Source organism: Saccopteryx bilineata, chromosome 8, assembly GCF_036850765.1.
Source record: "Saccopteryx bilineata isolate mSacBil1 chromosome 8, mSacBil1_pri_phased_curated, whole genome shotgun sequence".
In the NCBI taxonomy this organism is placed as follows: Eukaryota; Metazoa; Chordata; class Mammalia; order Chiroptera; family Emballonuridae; genus Saccopteryx; species Saccopteryx bilineata.
The window spans coordinates 26923106-26946417 of record NC_089497.1 but is presented as its reverse complement, the minus strand read 5'-3'; the positions used below and the strand labels follow the sequence as shown (position 1 = coordinate 26946417).

At 41.9% G+C, this 23312-nt stretch overlaps 1 protein-coding gene across 1 annotated transcript in view; it reads left to right on the top strand.

Moving 5' to 3' along the window:
* GABRR3 (gamma-aminobutyric acid type A receptor subunit rho3) overlaps positions 1-23312 on the top strand; it is a 90732-nt gene that overhangs the window by 5783 nt on the left and 61637 nt on the right. The window contains exon 2 of the mRNA XM_066241203.1: positions 10112-10230. Within this exon, the coding sequence (XP_066097300.1) occupies positions 10112-10230 (119 nt within the window). The remainder of the gene's footprint in view (positions 1-10111; positions 10231-23312) is intronic.

Sequence of the window (23312 nt, the reverse complement as noted above, 5' to 3'; positions counted from 1 at the left end):
TTGATTGCTTTCTCATATGTGCCTTGACCATGGGCCTTCAGCAGACCGAGTACCCCTTGCTCGAGCCAGAGACCTTGGGTCCAAGCTGGTGAGCTTTTTTTTTTTTTCTCAAGCCAGATGAGCCCGTGCTCAAGCTGGCGACCTTGGGGACTCAAACCTGGGTTCTTTCGCATCCCAGTTCGATGCTCTATCCACTGTGCCACCGCCTGGTCAGGCTATTTTTATTTTTTAGTGGGAGAGAGAGACAGATAGGAAGGGAGAGAGATAAGAAGCATCAACTTGGGGTTGTAGCACTTTTTAGTTGTTCATTGATTGCACAGGTCAAGACCTGTAATCTCCAGCCGAACCAGTGACCCCTTACTCAAGCCAGTGATCTGGGGTTTTAAGCCAGTGACCATGGGATCATGTTGATGATTCCACACTCAATCCAGCAACCTTGCACTCAAGCTGGTGAGCCTGCGCTCAAGTCAGATGGGACCTTGCTCAAGTTGATGACCTTGGTGTTTCCAACCTGGCTCCTCAGCATCCCAGGTCAATGCTCTATCCACTGCATCACCACCAGTCAGGCCATTTTATATTTTTCTAAAGAAAAATCATAAGTCTACAAGAAATTTTTTAAATGTTGCCTACACATTATTTGAGATGCTAGGCTGGGCTTCTCTGTGAACTGGTTCAAACAGAGTCTAAGTAGAAAAAAGTTAGCAGCAGGAAATTCTACTAGAATGACAAAGAAAACGGAATGATAAGGTGGAAAGCTATTACTGAATCCTTATTCAGAAAAGATCTTAGATGGCAAGCCCAATTTGCTCTAGATAATTTATAAAGCATTTGTTACACAAATCCAATAATGGGTGTTTTACATGGAAAAAAATACAAAGAATTTCAATCATGCTTTCCCTTTTTCAAGCTCACTTCTATCCATATTTAAATGCCTACATGATTTTTCATGTTTAAAGTTAGTGTAGCCTGGCTCTGGCTGGTTGGCTCAGTTGTAGAGAGTCAGCCTGGCATGTGGATGTCCTGGGTTTGATTTCCGGTCAGAGCACACAGGAGAAGTGACCATATTCTTCTCCATCCCTCCCTCTTCCCTCTTTCTGTCTCTCTCTCTTTCTCTCTCTCTCTCTCTCTCTCTCTTCACCCCCCACCCTCAACCAGCCATGGCTCTATTGGCTCAAACAAGTTGGCCTCTGCGCTAAGGGTGGCTCTGTGGTCTCTGCCTCAGGTGCTAAAAATAGCTTGGTTGTAGAGTAACATCCAAGATGGGCAGAACATCACCCCATAGAGGGCTTGCTGGGTGGATTCCAGTCAGGCACATGAAAAAGTCTGTCTCTCTGCCTCCCCTGCTCTCACTTAATTAAAAAAAAATTAATGTAACCTAACGAGGTGATGGTGCAGTAGACAGAGCATTTACCTGGGATGCTGAGGTCCCAGGTTTGAAACCCAGAGGTCACCAGCTTGAGCACAGACTCATCCAACTTGAGTGCAGCCTCACCAGCTTGAACGCAGGCTCACCAGCTTGAGTGTGGGGTCGCCAGCTTGAGCATGGAATCATCACCATGACCCCATGGTCACTGGCTTGAGCCCAAAGGTAACTGATTTGAAGCCCAAGGTTGCTGGCTTGAGCAAGAAGTCACTGGCTCAGCTGGAGCCCCCTGGTCAAGGCATGTATGAGAAAGCAATCCATGAACAACTAAAGTGCTACAACTATGAGTTGATGTTTCTCATCTCTCTCTCTCTTCCCATCTGTCTGTCCCTGTCTGTATGTCTCCCTCTCGCAAAAAAAAAAGAAAAAAATTAGTGTAGACAGTATTTTGTGCATTTCCCACATTGTTTCATGAACATCATAATGGCATTTTTAATCACTCCATATAATTACTTTGAATTAAAAATACCAAAATTACTTACTTCATTATTGAACATTCCTTTTCAAGTTTGAACTGCTATGAATAATGGCATTAAATATTTTCATGCATGTAATTTTTCCTTTACCAATAAAAAATATCATATTCCTGGAAATGAATTACTTACTTAAAGCATATAAATTATCTTGATAGCTTTTGAATTTTATTTCTAAAGAGGTTTTGCCAATATTTGCACTATCAACAAAGTATAAATGTTCCTATTTCATTATATTCTCAACAGCATTTTTAGATTTTTAGTTTTCTGCTCATTTAATAGGTATAAAATGGTACTTATGGTTTTAATTAGTATCTCATCGTTAACCCTCTAGATTAAATATTTTCTAATAGGCTTGTTAATTAAATCTTCCTGGGTAAAGAGTTTATTCCATGTTAGACCTCATTGTTCTCAAGTCCTCATCCCAGTGGACTAGTCAAACGTGTTGGCACTGGGGAAAGCAGCTTTGTGAAGCGACCATGTGAGTATGACTCACTTGAAATGAGTTGTTGTTATTCCACTTATTAAACTTCAATGGATCAGAATGACTTGGATGCATTTGCTTTTTCCCAACCAGTTTTATACTTAAAATGATTATTTTTGTCTAATTTGTTCTTTTCAAAGATTCCCTTAGTCCTCCTGAAACCACTCAAAATCTAGTTGTTGTTTTTTTTTCACCAAGACCTCCATTTTTTGTTTGTTTGTTTTTTTACAGGGACAGAGAGAGAGAGTCAGAGAGAGGGATAGATAGGGACAGACAGACAGGAACGGAGAGAGATGAGAAGCATCAATCATCAGTTTTTTGTTACGACACCTTAGTTGTTCATTGATTGCCTTCTCATATGTGCCTTGACCGCAGGCCTTCAGCAGACCAAGTAACCCCTTGCTGGAGCCAGCAACCTTGGGTCCAAGCTGGTGAGCTTTTTTGCTCAAGCCAGATGAGCCCGCGCTCAATCTGGCAACCTCGGGGTCTCAAACCTGGGTCCTCAGCATCCCAGTCCAATGCTCTATCCACTGCACCACCACCTGGTCAGGCTAGACCTCCATTTTTTTTAGTTACAACATTATAGTAGAGTTTCTGATACTGAGAAGAGGAGCATAGAAATGTTTCCTTTGTTTATTATTTTTAAAAATTTTTTCATTGATTTGAGAGAGAGAGAGAGAGAGAGAGAAAGAGGGGATAAAGGGGGGGGGAGAGAGAGAAAGAGAGAGAGAGAAGCATCACTCATTCCATTTAGTTGTGCACTCATTGATTGCTTCTCCGTACATGCCCTGACTGAGGATCAAACCCATAACCTCCAGGATGACACTTTATCCCCTGAGCCACCCTGCCAGAACAAAATATATTTCCTTTGTTTCACCCAGGAAGGAACAGTTTTAACTTAAAGAGAAAAAAATGATAAGCATAACCAAGCCTTACACTGCCTATTTCTCCATGTCCATAATGCTTTGTGGGAGGAGACAAAGATTGAGAATGAAGATGAAAGAGTCTTCCGTGAGTCGGGATTTCTTTGTTCTATCCCATCAGGACTCAGCCTTCTAGAAACCCCTGTCTTCAGACAGAAGTTTCCAAAACCTTTTTTTCAGTAGCTGGTAAAATTAAATCATTCTTTTCTAGAAAAGGGGAGAGGGCAGGAGGCACAAAGTAGTTTATAATGATCCATACATGGAATAAGGCCAGAAAGCTCGAGATAAATCTGATGCTCCACTATAAATTAATCCCCCTTATTAAGCATATTTGCTTGTCTTGTCTTTGTTCTATCCAGTCTTCATTTTATTTTATTTATTTATTTATTTTTTTACATAGGCAGAGATAGACAAGGACAGACAGACAGGAACGAAGAGAGAGATGAGAAGCATCAATCATTACGTTGTGACACTTTAGTTGTTCATTGATTGCTTTCTCATATGTGCCTTGACCGCGGGCCTTCAGCAGACCGAGTAACCCCTTGCTGGAGCCAGCGACCTTGGGTCCAAGCTGGTGAGCTTTTTGCTCAAGCCAGATGAGCCCGCGCTCAAGCTGGTAACCTTGGGGTCTCGAACCTGGGTCCTTCCGCATCCCAGTCTGACGCTCTATCCACTGCGCCACCACCTGGTCAGGCCAGTCTTCATTTTACTAACCTTTCTGTATACAGGGTGGGACAGAATTTACAGTTGTGAGTATGCAAAACAGAGCAAAAGCTATAATCATAATTTGTATGTCTTTTTCCATAAGAAACATTGTAAACCTACTTTTGCCCACCCTGTATGTCATTTAAATTTTTTTTTATAAAAGAAGGATCTTCAAATATAGCACCTATACTCTAAGAATATAATGTACCCCTCAGGGTGCTTGCAACCTATCACAGGGGCATGTGGGCATAAAGTTTTAAAACAATCATTTCTGGATCTTTGACTTCCTTTGACCTCTTTTCTAAAATTGAAACACCTGAAAACTGGCCTGAAGTATCCTTTATAGCAGTGGTCCCCAACCTTTTTTGGGCCACGGACCGGTTTAATGTCAGAAAATATTTTCACGGACCGACCTTTAGGGTGGGATGGATAAATGTATCACGTGACCAAGACAAGCGTCAAGAGTGAGTCTTAGACGGATGTAACAGAGGGAATCTGGTCATTTTTTTTATTTATTCATTTTTAGAGAGGAGAGAGAGAGGGAGAGAGAGAGGAGAGAGAGACAGAGAGAGAGAAGGGGGGAGGAGCTGGAAGCATCAACTCCCATACGTGCCTTGACCAGGCAAGCCCAGGGTTTTGAACCGGCAACCTCAGCATTTCCAGATCGACGCTTTATCCACTGCGCCACCACAGGTCAGGTGGAATCTGGTCATTAAAAAAAAATAAAACATCGTTCAGACTTAAATATAAATAAAATGGAAATAATGTAAGTTATTTATTCTTTCTCTGCGGACTGGTACCAAATGGCCCACGAACTGGTACTGGTTTGCGGCCCGGGGGTTGAGGACCACTGTTTTATAGCCTCTCTTCAGTGATTGCTTTGTCCTGTTTGACAAAATAAAGGCATACCTCTCCCTCTTCCTGAATCATGTTGCCTCAGTGTATACTATCTTTCTGGATACAGAGACCATTATAAATATTATTGTTGAGGTAGTAAATGACTTTATTTTATTTTTTTATTTTTTAAGTGAGCAGAGGGGAGATAGAGAGACAGACTCCTGCATGCGCCCCAATCAGGATCCACCCCGAAACCCCTGTCTGGGGCTGATGCTCGAATAGACCAAGCTGTCCTTAGTACTCTGGACCGATGCTCAAACCAATCGAGCTACTGGCTGTGAGAGGAGAAGAGACAGAGAGAAGGGAAGAGGAAGAGAAGCAGATGATTGCTTCTCATGTGTGCTTCGACTGGGGATTGAACCTGGGATCTCTGCACGCTGAGCTGATGCTCTGTCCCCTGAGCCAACCGGCCAGGGCGACTTTAGTTTAAGTGACACATTCTTTTCCAAACTGGGTGATTTCCTTTTTTTCTTTCAACTAAATTAAAGAAAGAACCTACTTTGTTAGGTTACAAATCATTAGAAATAATTGTTGATAATAACAATGTGATCACAATGTGAATTTCAGAATATAAGATGGAATTTAGATAATTAAGTTGAATTGCAGAAACAAAATTTCTTCTAATTCCATGAACTTACTTATATTTGAACAAAATTTGTCGATATTTTCATTTATGAAAGTTAAAAAATAGGATCATGGAAATGTAAATCTAAACCACAATGAGATAGCACTTCACACCTGTTAGAATGGCTATTGTAAGAAAGACAAGAAACAGCAAGTGTTGGTGAGGATGTGGAGAAAAGGAAGCCCTTGTGCACTGTTGGCAGGAATGTAAATTGTGCAGCCACTGTGCAAACAGAATGAAATTACCTCAAGGAAATTAAAAACAGAACTACCATATGATATAGCATTTCACTTCTGGGCATTTTCCAAAGAAAATGAAAACACTAACCCCAAAATATATGCACCCTCATGTTCACTGCAGCATTATCTACACAATGGCTAAGATACGGAAACAACCTAGGTGTTCATCAATGGATGAATGGATAGAGATGTGAGGTGTGTACACACACACACACACACACACACACACGATGGAATATTAGTAAGCCATAAAAAATTGAAATCTTGCCATTTGTGACAGGATGGGTGGACCTTGAGGGTCTTATGCTAAGTGAGATAAAGCAGTCAGAGAAGACAAATATCATATGACCTCACTTATATGTGAAATTGAAAAACAAAACAACAATAACAAAAGCCAAACTTATAGATACAGAGAACAGATTGGTGGTTGCGAGAGGCAGGAGGCAGGGGTGGACAAAGTGGCTGAAGGGAGTCAAAAAGTACAACCTTTCAGTAATAAAATAAGGAAGTCATGGGGATATAAGGGACAGCATGGTGATGACGGTTAATAATACTGTGTTGATTATTTGAAAGTAGCTAAGTGAGTAGATCTTAAAAGTCCTCATCACAAGAAAAAAATTTTTGTTAGTCTGAATGTGACAGATGATCATTATGCTGTATACTTAAAACTAATATGTTATGTTAATTATACATCAATATGTTAATAATTATACATCAATTATGTTTATTATACATAAATAAAAATAAAAACATTTTAAAAGTAAAAATTATTAATAGAATTTATTCTAGATCTGGTTTCATTATAGCAATGAGTAATATTAATACACAGATACAATAAATAATTGGAGATAATATACCATTACTCCATTAAATTTTATTACATTTTCAATAAAATTTTATTCATAGTTTTATTTATTTAATTTATTTTATTTTATTTACTCATTTTTAGAGAGGAGAAAGAGACAGAGAGGGAGAGAGAGGAGAGAGAGACAGAGGGAGAGAAGGGGGAGGAGCTGGAAGCATCAACTCCCATATGTGCCTTGACCAGGCAAGCCCAGGGTTTTGAACTGGCGACCTCAGCATTTCCAGGTCAATGATTTATCCACTGCGCCACCACAGGTCAGGCCTATTCATAGTTTTTTGGGTTTTTTTCTATTCATAGTTTTAATAAGTACTTATCAACTCTTATATGAGTTATGGTTTGCTCCATTTGTAGTAGTTAGAAAAGCTTTAAAAATTTATTGTCAATCTGCATATATGTGTCTTTGCAAAGAGGTATGATAGGCTGATAAAATTCAAGGAAGGAAAGAGGATGAAAATGCAAGTTTCAAGAAAACAAGAAATGAAATAAAATTTCTGATTTAAAATTTTAAATATTTATTGATTTTAGTGAGAGAGAAAAAGAGAGAGAGAGTAACATCGATCTGTTCCTGTATGTACCCTGACCAGGAATCAAACGGGCAACCTCTGTGCTTTGGCATGATGCTCTAACCAACTGAGCTATCTGGCCAGGGTTAAAATTTCTGATTTTTAAAGGGGAGATTATTTATGTATTAAAAAATGCAAAATATGGGTAGTTAGAGTCAAAGAATACATTAAAAGCAGGAATATGTTTTATTTTAAATTATTAATATTTAAGCAATTTTTAAATTTTATATAAAAAAGAGATGTCTACTTAAATATGTGTGAAAGAGTGCATACATTTTTTCAATTCTTTTTGCTGGTATACAAGACACATAATCCTTTTTGAGAAATAGATGGGGTACACATACATTCAAGTGTAAATAAATATAGGATACCTCACGGCATCAGAAGAACCCTCAGATAAGACCATGTACTTTCAGCTATTGTCAAGAGTGCATCTCATAGCAGGCTCAGTGCTCTGTGTACTTGAGACTCTTAATTAAGATTTATCCTTCCCAGACTCCGGAGGAGTTATGCTTCTGAAATGACACATATGGAATGTGCCATTTAGTTGTATTTTATTACCAAAGGAGTTAATAAATTTTCATGAGTTTCTATCCAAAGTTACACTGCATTTTTCTTAAAATAATAACTAGCTAGTTTTTACTAAATGTCTACCGTTTTCTAGACCAGCGGTTATCCTGAGAATTTTTTGTAAATATAAATTCTCAGATTTCAAGCTTATTGAATTCAAAGCTCTGGCCACAGGGTCCAGCAATCCAAGTGACTCAAATGCAGACCAAAGGAGATAATACTTAGAAACATCTGGTATGGGGTGTTGACCTTAGCAGACATTTAATCAAACTAGCTGCTATTACTTTTTCAATATATAGTTCATTCTAGCTCCTTGAAAGACATTTTCTAGTTAATTCTATACCCTCAGAAGTAGGAGTTTTATGTGTTTAATTATTCATAGGATATAATGACTTCATGTGTTTAACATCAAAGTCACTGTCTTCTACCAAAACAGATATTTTCCCTCTCGTCTCCTCATCTCTATCTACGCCAAAAATTCATATAAAAATCTCTAAGCGTTTCAACTGGAAATGTCCCCACTGATAGAATATACTGGGTACTGTCAGGTGCCCTTAAGCCCGAACATATTTCTTCAACCAGCCGCTTGAGAATGTGAAATTCTCACCATTAAAGTCACTTGACTGAGTTAAGAAATTGTATTCACAAGTCTTAGGCAAAAATTTACATCTCTTTGCTGGAGACGATATTCATCAATGTAAAAGCATGTCAGCAATTCAGCAACTAGAATTCACCTGGTAGACCTAGGTGTTATTGCTGCAGCTGCTGCTGCTGGTGACAGTGACGATGACAGGCATGCGTCTCTGGAAGGTGCAGCTGAGCAAAGTCTCCAGCACCCGGGACAGGTGACAGCTGCATGTTACTTACAGAGGAGCTGTGCTTTTGCAGCCATTCTGCCTCCATAATGTAGAATAACGCCGAGAAGTATGTATCACAGGACCAAAAACGGGTCAGGGAGACTCAGTCAGCCACACCCAGAGAGGAGCAGGGACTTCCTCCCCGGCCAGGACTCCGCCATCCAATGGGCCCCGCTCCGCTTTGTCTTGCTCTGGAGAAATGCAGGTGAAAACACACTTCACCTGTGTCATAACTGGACTCAGCATCAAGCCCAATCAGTTGCCAAATCCATCTACTTTTTCTTTGGATTCCTCTCCATTCTCATGCCCACTCCTCAAGTTCTAGAACCTACTACAGAGATTCGACCGCTAATGTCAACCGGCATCCATACTTTCTGCTCATTATGTCTTTGTAAAACACTATTTTCATCAGTTTACAATTTGGGAGGCTTTTTCTTGAACCATCTTAAGACAAACATAGTTAACTTCAAAGACTCCAAGAATCACTTATGTAGATGTTTAATGCAAATTCCTAAGCCCTGTTTTCTTGGCTTCCGTTTTAAGTGATTTGAGGTGGGGTTCATGGATCTGAATTTTGACCACCTCCACTCAGGTGGTAGGAATGAGGCTTTCCTGGTTTAAAAATCATGTTCTTGAAAATAGAACTACCTTATGAACCAGCAATTCCTCTACTGGGTATATACCCCCCAAACTCAGAAACATTGATACGTAAAGACACATGCAGCCCCATGTTCATTGCAGCATTGTTCACAGTGACCAGGACATGGAAACAACCAAAAAGCCCGTCAATAGATGACTAGATAAAGAAGATGTGGCACATATACACTATGGAATACTACTCAGCCATAAGAAATGATGACATCAGATCATTTACAGCAAAATGGTAGGATCTTGATAACATTATACGAAGTGAAATAAGTAAATCAGAAAAAAACAAGAACTGCATTATTCCATACGTAGGTGGGACATAAAAGTGAGACTAAGAGATATTGATAAGAGTGTGGTGGTTCCGGGGGGAGGGGGGAGAGGGAAAGGGAAAGGGGGAGGGGGAGGGGCACAAAGAAAACTAGATAGAAGGTGACGGAGGACAATCTGACTTTGGGTGATGGGTATGCAACATAATTGAACGACAAGATAACCTGGACATGTTATCTTTGAATATATGTATCCTGATTTATTGATGTCACCCCATTAAAAAAATAAAATTATAATAAAAAAAATCATGTTCTGAGAAACATTACCTGTCAGTGTATTATATCCAAACTCAGTTTGTCATTTAAGGGACTCCAAAATTTGGTTTATTGTATCCGTTCCACCCTTATCTAATAAAGAGCGAATGTTGACAGAGCGTTGGCTATGTGTAACATGCACTGAGAAAACGAGCTTTTATGTACAGATTTCAGAGGATACAATGTTGAACACCGATGTCTAACCTAAATCAAAGCTTCCAGGAGCATGTGTATCTCAAAGTATTTTTTCCTTCATAGGGACAGCAAACAAGAAACCGGAGGGAAGAAAGGGGACTGTGCCCGAGTGTGGCCGCCGCCGCAGGAGCCGCTTCTCCGCATAGACGACCACGAGTTTGCAATGAGACCTGGATTTGGAGGTGAGTATTATCTTTACAAAACCCTTATGTCACAATGTATTGCGCTGCCAAAATGAAGTTGAAAATATGAAGCAACTAAGACCAAAACAGGCCCTGGCCGGTTGGCTCAGTGGTAGAGCGTCAGACTGGCGTGCAGAGGTCCCGGGTTCGATTCCCGGCCAGGGCACACAGGAGAGGCGCCCATCTGCTTCTCCACCCCTCCCCCTCTCCTTCCTCTTTGTCTCTCTCTTCCCCTCCCGCAGCCAAGGCTCCATTGGAGCAAAGATGGCCCGGGCGCTGGGGATGGCTCCTTGGCCTCTGCCCCAGGTGCTAGAGTGGCTCTGGTCACAACAGAGCGATGCTCCGGAGGGGCAGAGCATCGCCCCCTGGTGGGCAGAGCATCACCCCTGGTGGGTGTGCCAGGTGGATCCCGGTGGGGCGCATGTGGGAGTCTGTCTGACTGTCTCTCCCCGTTTCCAGCTTCAGAAAAATACAAAAAAAGAAAAGAAAAAAAAAAGACCAAAACATCAGTAAAGGCCTTTCATTAAAAAAAAAAAAAAGGAAACAACCTGACCAGTGGTGGCTCAGTGGACTGAGCCTCGGCCTGCGATGCTGAGGGCCCAGGAGGAAGCCTGGAGGTGCCAGGTAGAGCACAGGTTCTTCGGCTTAAGTGCAGGATCATCAACAGGATCCCAAGGTCTCTGGCTTAAGCCCAAGGTGACTGGTTTCAGCAAGGGGTCACTGGCTGGGCTTGAGCCACCTGGTCAGGGCACGTATGAGAAGCAATCAATAAACAAATAAAGCAACTACGGCTTGATGCTTTTTTCTCTCCTCCCCTCTTCCTTCCTGTCTCTCTCTCTCAAAAAATAAATGAAAGAAAACAAACAAAATAACTTTTACAGTGATATTCTCTTGAATGAGAACAACTGATAACTTATTTTGTCTTTATGCGTTTTAAACTGACCAAAAAAGATAAATATCTTTGCCCTGGCCGGTTGGCTCAGTGGTAGAGCGTTGGCCTGGCGTGCAGAGGTCCTGGGTTCGATTCCCGGCCAGGGCACACAGGAGAGGCGCCCATCTGCTTCTCCACCCCTCCCCCTCTCCTTCCTCTCTGTTTCTCTCTTCCCCTCCCGCAGCCAAGGCTCCATTGGAGCAAAGATGGCCCGGGCGCTGGGGATGGCTCTGTGGCCTCTGCCTCAGGCACTAGAGTGGCTCTGGTCGCAACATAGCAATGCCCAGGATGGGCAGAGCGTCGCCCCTGGTGGGCGTGCCGGGTGGATCCGGGTGGGGCGCATGCGGGAGTCTGTCTGACTGTTTCTCCCCGTTTCCAGCTTCAAAAAATACAAAAAAAAAAAAAAAAAAGATAAATATCTTTAGTAAATATTAACACTATTGGCCCTGGCCAGTTGGCTCAGCGGTAGAGCATCGGCCTGGCGTGCGGGGGACCCGGGTTCGATTCCCGGCCAGGGCACATAGGAGAAGCGCCCATTTGCTTCTCCACCCCCCCTCCTTCTTCTCTGTCTCTCTCTTCCCCTCCCGCAGCCAAGGCTCCATTGGAGCAAAGATGGCCCGGGCGCTGGGGATGGCTCCTTGGCCTCTGCCCCAGGCGCTAGAGTGGCTCTGGTTGAGGCAGAGCGACACCCCGGAGGGGCAGAGCATCGCCCCCTGGTGGGCAGAGCTTCGCCCCTGGTGAGCGTGCCGGGTGGATCCTGGTCAGGCGCATGCGGGAGTCTGTCTGACTGTCTCTCCCTGTTTCCAGCTTCAGAAAAATACAAAAAAAAAAAAAAAAAAAAACCCCACAAAAAACACTATTAACTAATCGTAACTAGTATGAGTTCAATAAATAGTGAATAGATATATTTCCTACCACACACTAACTTGTTTCAATTAACACCCATAAATTGGATCATGTGATATTCATGAGCTCTTATTGAATGTTCTCATAAACCGGAGCCCCTGGCTGTCATGGAAGAACGAGGATGCCAAAGGCCCGGCTCCTGTCTTTTGATCACTTTTAGCAACTAAGACTGATCTAAATGTTGGCGTGTCAGGCAATATGCGCCACCTCCTTCCATCCTTACAGTGACGCTAGAAAGTAGACACTGTCATGGTCCCTAATATTCCAGTGTAGAAACTGGGGTTAAGAGATTTGCTCAAGGCCAAGAAAAAAGCAGTGGTGGAACCAAGGTGGAATGGCAGGTAAGGAGGGTAGAAGGAGGCCCTCCCAGAAGACCATACTTGAAACAATGTCTTTCTTCCCCTTGCTTTGTTTAATCTGTGCATCTCCGAGAAGGCCACCTTTTTCAGACATACATAGGATGCGGTGAATTCAGCTGGTTAAACAGGCTCCTCTGCCCACTGCCAAATCTACCCAGATTCTTCTGTCCTTGAGCTAAGTTTCCCACTCTCACAGTTCCTGAGTGGATACCTTTTCAGAACATTAGGGGTGCAGATAGAAGAAAAGTTAATGTGCTGGCGAGAAGGCAGGATCCTCTGCAGGGGCACAGTCTCAGCCTTTTGACAAATAAATAATATACATACTTCCAGTATTCAGGGTCAGGTGGGGGGACTTGATACTCACTATGTTGTGGTGAAATAAAAAAGTACATCCAGTAACAGGTTGTTATGTTGAGGGCTGTTTGTTTGTTGTTTTTTAATTTCCTGGAATCCTATGGGTTGCAATTCTAAGGGTCTGGCTTTGATTTTTTTTTTTTTTACAGAGACAGAGAGTGAGTCAGAGAGAGGGATAGACAGGAACAGACAGATAGGAACGGAGAGAGAGATGAGAAGCATCAATCATTAGTTTTTCATTGCGCGTTGCAACACCTTAGTTGTTCATTGATTGCTTTCTCATATGTGCCTTGACAGCGGGCCTTCAGCAGACCAAGTAACCCCTTGCTGGAGCCAGCGACCATTGGTCTAAACTGGTGAGCTTTTGCTCAAAGCAGATGAGCCCACACTCCAGCTGGCGACATCGGGGTCTCAAACCTGGGTCCTCTGCATCCCAGTCTGACGCTCTATCCACTGTGCCACTGCCTGGTCAGGCTGGTTTTGATTTTATTAGATTAGTAACTCAAACTTTAATGAGCATCAGAATGTTGTGAGGAACTCGGAACATGCAAGTTACTGGGCCCACCCCCCAAATTTTAATTCGCTAGATCTGGGTGGGGCCAAAATTTGCATTTGTAATAAATTTGTAGGTGCTGCTGCTGCTGCTTCTGCCGGTATTGGTCTGAGAACCATATCTGATAACTACTAAATTGGATTATCATCATCACGGTAAATCTTGGTGAGTGTGTTTTTTATGAGCATTACTCACAGTTACTGAACCTAATTTAAGACTTTAGGAGCCTTGCAATTAATAAGATTTGCAGGCATGCCCATTTTTTACTTCTAAGACTATTTCTTTTGCCCTGGCCAGATAGCTTGGTTGGTTATAGCATCATCCAGAAGCAGAGGTTGCTGGTTCGACCCCTGGTCAGGGCATATACAGGAACAGATCGTTGTTCCTGTCTCTCTCTGTCTTACCCTTCTTCTCTCACTAAAATCAATCAATAAACATAAAAAAGACTACTTCTTTCTCTTCTTTTTCTTTAGACCACTACTTCTCAAAGGTATCAGCCTTACCATAATTCTTCTCAATATGCCTGACTCAACTACCCTTCTCAGTAGATCCATTTTTTTCCCCAACCAAATTTTCCCAATAGGTGGATGATATACTCTACAGCTATCATGCAGATGGTCTATACCTTGGTCTTTTATGAGTCTACAGAAAGTGACTAAAATCTTTCCTCTACTACCATTTAGTTCAGGGGTCCCCAAACTACGGCCCGCGGGCTGCATGCGGCCCCCTGAGGCCATTTATCCGGCTCCCACCGCACTTCCGGAAGGGGCACCTCTTTCATTGGTGGTCAGTGAGAGGAGCATAGTTCCCATTGAAATACTGGTCAGTTTGTTGATTTAAATTTACTTGTTCTTTATTTAAAATATTGTATTTGTTCCCGTTCTGGTTTTTTTTTTACTTTAAGATAAGATATGTGCAGTGTGCATAGGAATTTGTTCATAGTTTTCTTTATAGTCCGGCCCTCCAACGGTCTGAGGGACAGTGAGCTGGCCCCCTCTGTAAAAAGTTCGGGGACCCCTGATTTAGTTGGTCTGAATCTTATGCAAGTCAAGTTGCCCGGTTATGGGTCTTTTCAGCCACAAGGGGCGCCAGTCTCACAGGAATGGTGTGGAACTAGCATCTCTCAAGCAGCAGTCAGAAGCTCAAAATGATACCCATGCTCTCTTCAACACCGATTCACAGAGCTGCCCTAATCCCTGTCAGGTCAGGGTCCTCGATGAAGTGAGTTCCTACTCCAGAGGAAAGGGTTTTTACGGGTCTATTTTACACTGTTGAAAGACAGAAAGATTGATAGAAAAACGACTGTCTTTGGGTTTGGACGTTGAAACAAACACTTGAGAAAGGCATTGTGGCTCAAAGTGGTTCAGGGACCACAGCAGAATTGCCTGGGAGTCAGAAATGCAGACACTCAGGCCCCGCCGCAGGATTTCTGAATAGAAATCTTCATTTTAACAAGATCCCCCAGGTGATGTGAGTGCATTTTACAATCTGAGAAACACTGTTGTAGATCTCTAGGTGCCTTCTGCTTTTATTTTAAAACATTTATGCCTTCATTCTCCTTCTCCATATCCTCCCCAATTCCCAGAAAAACTTAATATTGACCTTAAATTTCCAATTCTTTTGATGGGGAGACATGTAAAGATTTTTTTAATGTGAGAATATATTTTTTAAACATTTTCCTGAGGCTACTTGCTGGGGTAATAAAAAATGCAATTAAAATGTGCTATTTAGTGGCAGGTGGCAAATCATTGCACGATTAAGAATTTTTTTGACACTCATGGACTGGGGCTAAATGGTGTCCAAATGGCCTGTGTGTTCAGCTGAAAAATTCATAAATTCAGTCGAACGTGTCAGTCCGGTAGCTCTGTGAAATATAGTCCTTAACCTTCTGTTGTCTTGGTCAGAACAACTTATACCAGTGACCCACCTCCGTGTTCTCTCAAGGCTGCCTTCCTGAGGAAATGAGACTGCAGGATATAAAAGACAAGCTTTAATTTATGTTCTCTTCCCTTATACTTGTCCATGACACAAACACACGCACTCACTTCTTTCCTCTTGAGCTTAATGTAACTTCAGCGCTCTTTTGTTTTAATGTGTTTCCTAATTAGCTTTAACATTAAAGCCAGCTGCTGCAGCAGTGCTTTTTACTTTTATAAAGCATTAGGAGATTAATTGACTCATTATGTGGAAACAGGAAGATATAAATTTAGGGGAGTTTTTTGTTTAACTTGGATTATAAATTGTGGCTCATTTGCCTTATTTATGTTTTCCCTACCCTTTACATCTCCGTAACTAAGGGCCTTTTTACTTTAGTCTTATAGATGATACTTACTTTGTTTCTTTGTTTTTTTTTTTTTTTTAATTTTCTTTATTTTTCTGAAGTGAAAAGTGGGAAGGCAGAGACGGACTCCCACATGCGCCCGACTGGGATCCACCCAGCATGTCCACTAGGGGGCGATGCTCTGCCCATCTGGGCCATTGCTCTACTGCAACCAGAGCCATTCTAGCGCCTGAGGCAGAGGCCATGGAGCATTCTCAGCACCTGAACCAACTTTGCTCCAATGGAGCCCTGGCTGTGGGAGGGGAAGAGAGAGACAGAGAGAAAGGAGAGGGGGAAGGGTGGAGAAGCAGATGGGCACTTCACCTGTGTGCCCTGGCCGGGAATTGAACCTGGGACATCCACACGCTGGATGGATGCTCTACCAGTGAGCCAACTGGCCAGGGCTCTTTGTTTCTTTAAAGTGAAATCAACTCAGCATCTAGATACTGGCTACACAGTCAAGACAGAAGCGAAAGTTGTAAAAGCCACTTGTATAGTCAAACAGGAGGACTAGATGGGGAACCTGGAGGATCTCGCAATATTGAGCCTTACTCAGCTTTAGATTTAGGCCAGGTCTCTAGCCTCTCTGAGCATGAGTTTCCTCATATGTCATACGGAGCTAAAATCAGTTTTACCTAGCTAATTAGCAAATGGCTGCAATGCAAATATGAGGTAATATAAATATATTACATAACGTATTTAAAATATATTTACAGGCCCTGGCCGGTTGGCTCAGCGGTAGAGCGTCGGCCTAGCGTGTGGAGGACCCGGGTTTGATTCCTGGAGAGGGCACACAGGAGAAGCGCCCATTTGCTTCTCCACCCCTCCGCCGCACTTTCCTCTCTGTCTCTCTCTTCCCCTCCTGCAGCTGAGGCTCCATTGGAGCAAAGATGGCCCGGGCGCTGGGGATGGCTCTGTGGCCTCTGCCTCAGGCGCTAGAGTGGCTCTGGTCGCAACATGGCGACGCCCAGGATGGGCAGAGCATCGCCCCCTGGTGGGCAGAGCGTCGCCCCATGGTGGGCGTGCCAGGTGGATCCCGGTCGGGCGCATGCGGGAGTCTGTCTGACTGTCTCTCCCTGTTTCCAGCTTCAGAAAAATGAAAAAAAAATAATAATAAAATAAAATATATTTACAAATAAGATGTGTAACTTTCCTATCCCAATGTGCATACAAACCAGACTGATATATTTCAAAAGGACTGTAAATGTGTGTGTCACTGCATAGTTTAAGATCCTGGGAATCAACACCATAATCATAATGGTTAATATTTATTTAATTTTTATTACATTCCAAATGTTTCTGTATATAGACCTAATAGTACTTATGAAATATGGTTACTATTTATGTTGCGTGTATTGCTGATTCTATGGCTAGTAGCCACGGCCACCATCACAGCCACCTGGTCCATGTAGATTTGCATTTGATTCGGACAAACAGTAATGAAACAACGGAGCCAAGAACTGGTGGGCCATTACCTTTAATCTTAGCTCGCACCTGGTGGCAAGAAATACACACAGTGGGAAAACAGTTCCCTTTCCATTCAGGGCTCCCAAAGCCACTGAGTCATCCGAGTATTTCTAGAATCAAAGGCCCCACCAGCCTTATTCTCCTCTGTTTCCCATATCCTTCTCTCTGCATAAACTCTGCACAAACTGGCTTCTCCTTCAGCACTCTTCCACTGTGGCTGCCTCTCCTCTGCAATGCTAATGGCAGGATCTGAGTGAAAGCCCCCTGTCTGCCTCATTTTATAGTGTAGAAATTAAAGCCTTTAAGCCAATATGTAAATAAGAAAGCCTCTGATACAAAGCCACTTATCTGAAGCATAAATGGGATTCCTTATAAGAGTGCACCACCCCACATCATGCAACAGTCAAGGGTGTGGGGAAAAGCTCAGTTTTGTGAAGATCTTAGTATTAAAATGGTGGGAAAGGCTTAGTCTTAAAACCAAGCCTTGCCTGACCAGGCGGTGGCGCAGTGGATAGAGCGTCGGACTGGGATGCGGAGGACCCAGGTTCGAGACCCTGAGGTCGCCAGCTTGAGTGTGGGCTCATCTGGTTTGAGCAAAGCTCACCAGCTTAGACCCAAGGTTGCTGGCTTCAGCAAGAGGTTACTCGGTCTGCTGAAGTCCCGCGGTCAAGGCACATATGAGAAAGCAATCGGTCAGAGTAATGGCGGGGTAGGAAGCGATACCGATAAATCTCCCCCAAAACTCAACAAGATCTTCAACCAGAAACAGAAAAACCTATACTTGGAGCTTCCAGATGCTTCGCAATACACCCAAAGGTATGATTGAGTGAAAAATTGGCTAAATATATAACCAAACCCCGAAGGAAATAGGGAGCAAGAAATGCTCCACCTTCCTCACTAACCTAAACAGGGTGGCTTTCTCTGGTAACTGTGAATATAGAAACTGAGGCGGGCAAAGGGGGTGAATAGATCCAGGCCGCAACACAAACGGCTGAACCAGGCTGTGGCACGGAGATCCAAGCCCAGGAAAATCTGATCCTGTGGCAACCCGGGCAATACAAGCTAACAGTCGCGCCAAACACAAACAAAGAAAGACAAGCGGAGCGGCCATTTTTCCCGGTCTCCTGGTCGGTGCGCAGTTAGTGGGCGAGAATTTCTTCCTAGGCCCCGAGAGTGGGTGCCCGTGTTGCCCCACGGAGAGGCAGGGTCAGAGGCCTTTCTGTGGGCCGAGGGCAGAGTCTCTGGGCAGCCCCAGCGCCCTGGGAAAGCCACGCACGGGAGGGAGTGAGAACTAATTCCAACGGTGGAGATTTTCCGTGCTGGAGGGTATTTCACTCAGAGGGAAACGCGGCCGGCCTCATATCCTGGTGTGCGCGCGCATAAGGAGTGAGCAATTCCTCCGAGTGCCTTGGGAGTGTGCGCCCGTGTTATCGCACAGAGGGGCAGAGTCAGGGGCCTTTGTGTGGGCCAAAGCGGAATCTCGAGCCGCCCCAGCGCCTTGCAAAAGCCGCGCACGGGGACGGAGCGAGACTCAATTCCAACGCTGCAACTTTTCCCTGCGGTTGGGGGTTTCACTCAGAGCGTGAGACTGCTGGCCAGGTATCCTGGTCGCAGACAGTGAGTGAGAGTTTCCTCCAAGAACCCCGGAAGTGGGCGCTTGCTTGTGTTACCGGACAGAGTGGCAGAGCCAGAGGTCTTTGAGTGGGTAGAAAGCCCGCCTGATTATGCTAGCAGCTCTGACTGACTGAGCCTTACCCAGAGCCCTGTGCTGAGTGGAAATAGAGTGGGGAGTTGCCAGCTCTTTGAGCCTCTTACTATCCAGGCAGAGGCAGCAGCAACCCCATAGCTGGATTATCAGGCTACTAATTGAGGAAGGAAAGACTAGGAGAAAGGCTCCAGGAACACGGACTCTCTCACTGTTGGAGCCAATAAATGCTAATGAGCTTCAACTGCCAACGAGACTAAAGCACAATACATGACATTGCCATAGAGACTTATCAACTGCAAACCTCTACCTGAGCGTGCCAAAGGGGCAGAACCCGGGGTACAGAGTCACCGACCAGGAAGAGGGAGAGAAAAGAAAAAGCAAGAAGATAACCTCTCAAAATCAAGAATAATCTGCAGACTTTATAACCTATCCCATTTTATTATATTTGTTCGTTTGTTTCTCTTATCTTCATTCTTGATACTTTTTTTTCCTCCTCCAATTTGGCCGATTAACTCTCTACCGGTCTTACTCTCTCCTCTCCTTGAACTACACTACCCATAAGTGTTACATCTCCCATTATCTTTTCTCTTCTCTTCCTTTCTCTCTATGAGGGTTGCACTCCAAAACCCTTAACTCTCTCTCTCTCTCTCTCCTTTCTTTTTTCTTCTTTTAGTGGTTCCCTCTTTTTTTCTCTCTCTCTCTTTCTTTTCTCCCTCTATATTAGTTTCTTCCTTTCTCCTTTACATCTCCTCTCATTCAAACCTCAATAACAAACAAATTATCTTATCTGGGAATCAAACTTATGTTTGTGGCATTTTGGGGGGTTTTTACTTCACCTTTTTAACTCACTAGCAGTGCTCCCATCCCTGGCTCTCCATATTATCTAGTTCTTGTTCCACTAAATACAATAGTAATTTTTTAATTTGTCCCCCCATTTTTCCGTTTTCCTCTTATTCCTCTCATCATAACTCTTAGACAACCAACACCTAAAAGCAAATCATTTTATTCTTGACCCAAATTTTATCCTTATTTGCTTTTTGTGGGTCCATACGCTCTTTATTTTTCTTTTTTTTTTTCCTTTTTTTTTTTTTCTTTTTTTGCCCCTTTATTACTTTTCCCCAATTCAGGCCCTCCATCACAGGCATTGTTTGTTATAATTCACAGTCCACCACAAGATTTTCTCAAGAAAGAGGGGAGAGGAGAGGAGAGGAAAAAAGGAGGGGGGAAATAATTTCCTTTTTTTTAATTTTAATTTTATTTTATTTTTCTTTATTTCATTATTAATTTTTTTAAAAAAACAACTCTTTTCGATTTTTTATTTTTTTTAACTTTTTATTCTTTATTAAATCTCATTAATACTATCAACAAAACCACCCTCAGATACCATTAAGGAAGAGAAAATCGAATATCATGGATACAAAAGAAAGAGAGGTAACACAGCTAGATGAGGAAAAATCTATGGAGAAAAATTTAATATATTGGAAACCTTGGAGCTAAATGACAGAGAATTCAAGATAGAAATCCTAAAAGTCCTCCGAGATATACAAGAAAACACAGAAAGGCAATTTAGGGAGCTCAGAAAACAACTCAATGAACACAAAGAATATATGTCCAAGGAAATTGAAACTATAAAAACAAATCAAACAGAGATGAAAAACTCAATTCACGAGCTGAAAAACGAAGTAACAAGCTTAGCTAATAGAACAGGTCAAATAGAAGAGAGGATTAGTGAAATAGAAGACAAGCAACTTGAGGCACAACAAAGAGAAGAAAGAGACTCAAAAATTAAAAAAAAATGAGATAGCCCTACAAGAATTATCTGACTCCATCAAAAAGAATAACATAAGAATAATAGGTATATCAGAGGGAGAAGAGAGAGAAAATGGAATGGAGAACATACTCAAACAAATAATAGATGAGAACTTCCCAAGCCTGTGGAAAGAACTAAAGCCTCAAGTTCAAGAAGCAAACAGAACTCCAAGTTTTCTTAACCCCAACAAACCTACTCCAAGGCATATCATAATGAAATTGACACAAACCAACAGCAAAGAAAAAATTCTCAAGGCAGCCAGGGAAAAGAAGAATACAACATATAAAGGAAGGCCCATTAGATTATCATCAGATTTCTCAGCAGAAACTCTACAAGCTAGAAGAGAGTGGACCCCAATATTTAAAGTCCTGAAAGAGAGGAACTTTCAGCCACGAATACTATACCCATCAAAGCTATCCTTCAAATACGAAGGAGAAATAAAAACATTCACAGATACAGAAAAGATGAGGGAATTTATCATCAGAAAACCCCCACTCCAGGAATTACTAAAGGGGGTTCTCCAATCAGATACAAAGAACAAAAAAAAAAACAGAGCCACAAGTAAAAGCTCCAAGAAGAACACAATAAAACCAAATTTAAACTGTGACAACAACAAAAAGAAAGAGGGGGAGAAGATGGAGATTAACAGTAGCAAAGGACGATGGAGTGCAAAAGTACTCACAAAATAGTTCGCTACAATGAACAGGGTAGGGACCCTTTTCATTACTCAAAGGTAACCACCATTGAAAAAACCACCACAGAAGCACATGAGATAAAAAAGATAGCAACAGAGGAAAGATGTATGGAATACAACCAAATAAAAACAAAAGATAGAAAAACGAAAGAGAAGGATCAAACAAGACACAAAACTAACAGAAAGCAAGATATAAAATGGCAATAGGGAACTCACAAGTATCAATAATTACACTAAATGTAAACGGATTAAACTCACCAATAAAAAGGCACAGAGTAGCAGAATGGATTAAAAAAGAAAATCCAACTGTATGCTGCCTACAGGAAACTCATCTAAGTAACAAGGATAAAAACAAATTCAAAGTGAAAGGCTGGAAAACAATACTCCAAGCAAATAACATCCAAAAAAAAGCAGGTGTAGCAATACTCATATCGGATAATGCTGACTACAAGACAGGAAAAGTACTCAGAGACAAAAATGGCCATTTCATAATGGCTAAGGGGACACTGAATCAAGAAGACATAACAATTCTTAATATATATGCACCAAACCAAGGAGCACCAAAATATATAAGACAGCTACTTATTGATCTTAAAACAAAAACTGACAAAAATACAATCATACTTGGAGACCTCAATACACCGCTGACGGCTCTAGATCGGTCATCCAAACAGAGAATCAACAAAGACATAGTGGCCTTAAACAAAACTCTAGAGCACCTGGATATGATAGACATCTACAGGACATTTCATCCCAAAGTGACTGAGTATACATTTTTCTCCAGTGTACATGGATCATTCTTAAGAATTGACCATATGTTGGGCCACAAAAACAACATCAGCAAATTCAGAAAAATTGAAGTTGTACCAAGCATATTTTCTGATCATAAAGCCTTGAAACTAGAATTCAACTGCAAAAAAGAGGAAAAAAATCCCACAAAAATGTGGAAACTAAACAACATACTTTTAAAAAATGAATGGGTCAAAGAAGAAATAAGTGCAGAGATCAAAAGATATATACAGACTAATGAAAATGACAATATGACATATCAGAATCTATGGGATGCAGCAAAAGCAGTGATAAGAGGGAAGTTCATATCGCTTCAGGCATATATGAACAAACAAGAGAGAGCCCAAGTGAACCACTTAACTTCCCACCTTAAGGAACTAGAAAAAGAAGAACAAAGACAACCCAAAACCAGCCGAAGAAAGGAGATAATAAAAATCAGAGCAGAAATAAATGAATTAGAGAACAGAAAAACTATAGAAAAAATTAATAGAACAAGGAGCTGGTTCTTTGAAAAGATCAACAAAATTGACAAACCCTTGGCAAGACTTACCAAGGAAAAAAGAGAAAGAACTCATATAAACAAAATCCAAAATGAAAGAGGAGAAATCACCACGGACACCGTAGATATACAAAGAATTATTGTAGAATACTATGAAAAACTTTATGCCACTAAATTCAACAACCTAGAAGAAATGGATAAATTCCTAGAAAAATACAACCTTCCTAGACTGAGTCAAGAAGAAGCAGAAAGCCTAAACAGACCTATCAGTAGAGAAGAAATAGAAAAAACCATTAAAAAACCTCCCCAAAAATAAAAGTCCAGGCCCTGACGGCTATACCAGCGAATTTTATCAAACATTCAAAGAAGACTTGGTTCCTGTTCTACTCAAAGTCTTCCAAAAAATTGAAGAAGAAGCAATACTTCCAAACACATTTTATGAGGCCAACATAACCCTCATACCAAAACCAGGCAAGGATGGCACAAAAAAAGAAAACTACAGACCAATATCTCTAATGAATACAGATGCTAAAATACTAAACAAAATACTAGCAAATCGAATACAACAACATATTAAAAAAATAATACATCATGATCAAGTGGTATTCATCCCAGAATCTCAAGGATGGTTCAACATACGTAAAACGGTTAATGTAATACACCATATCAACAAAACAAAGAACAAAAACCAC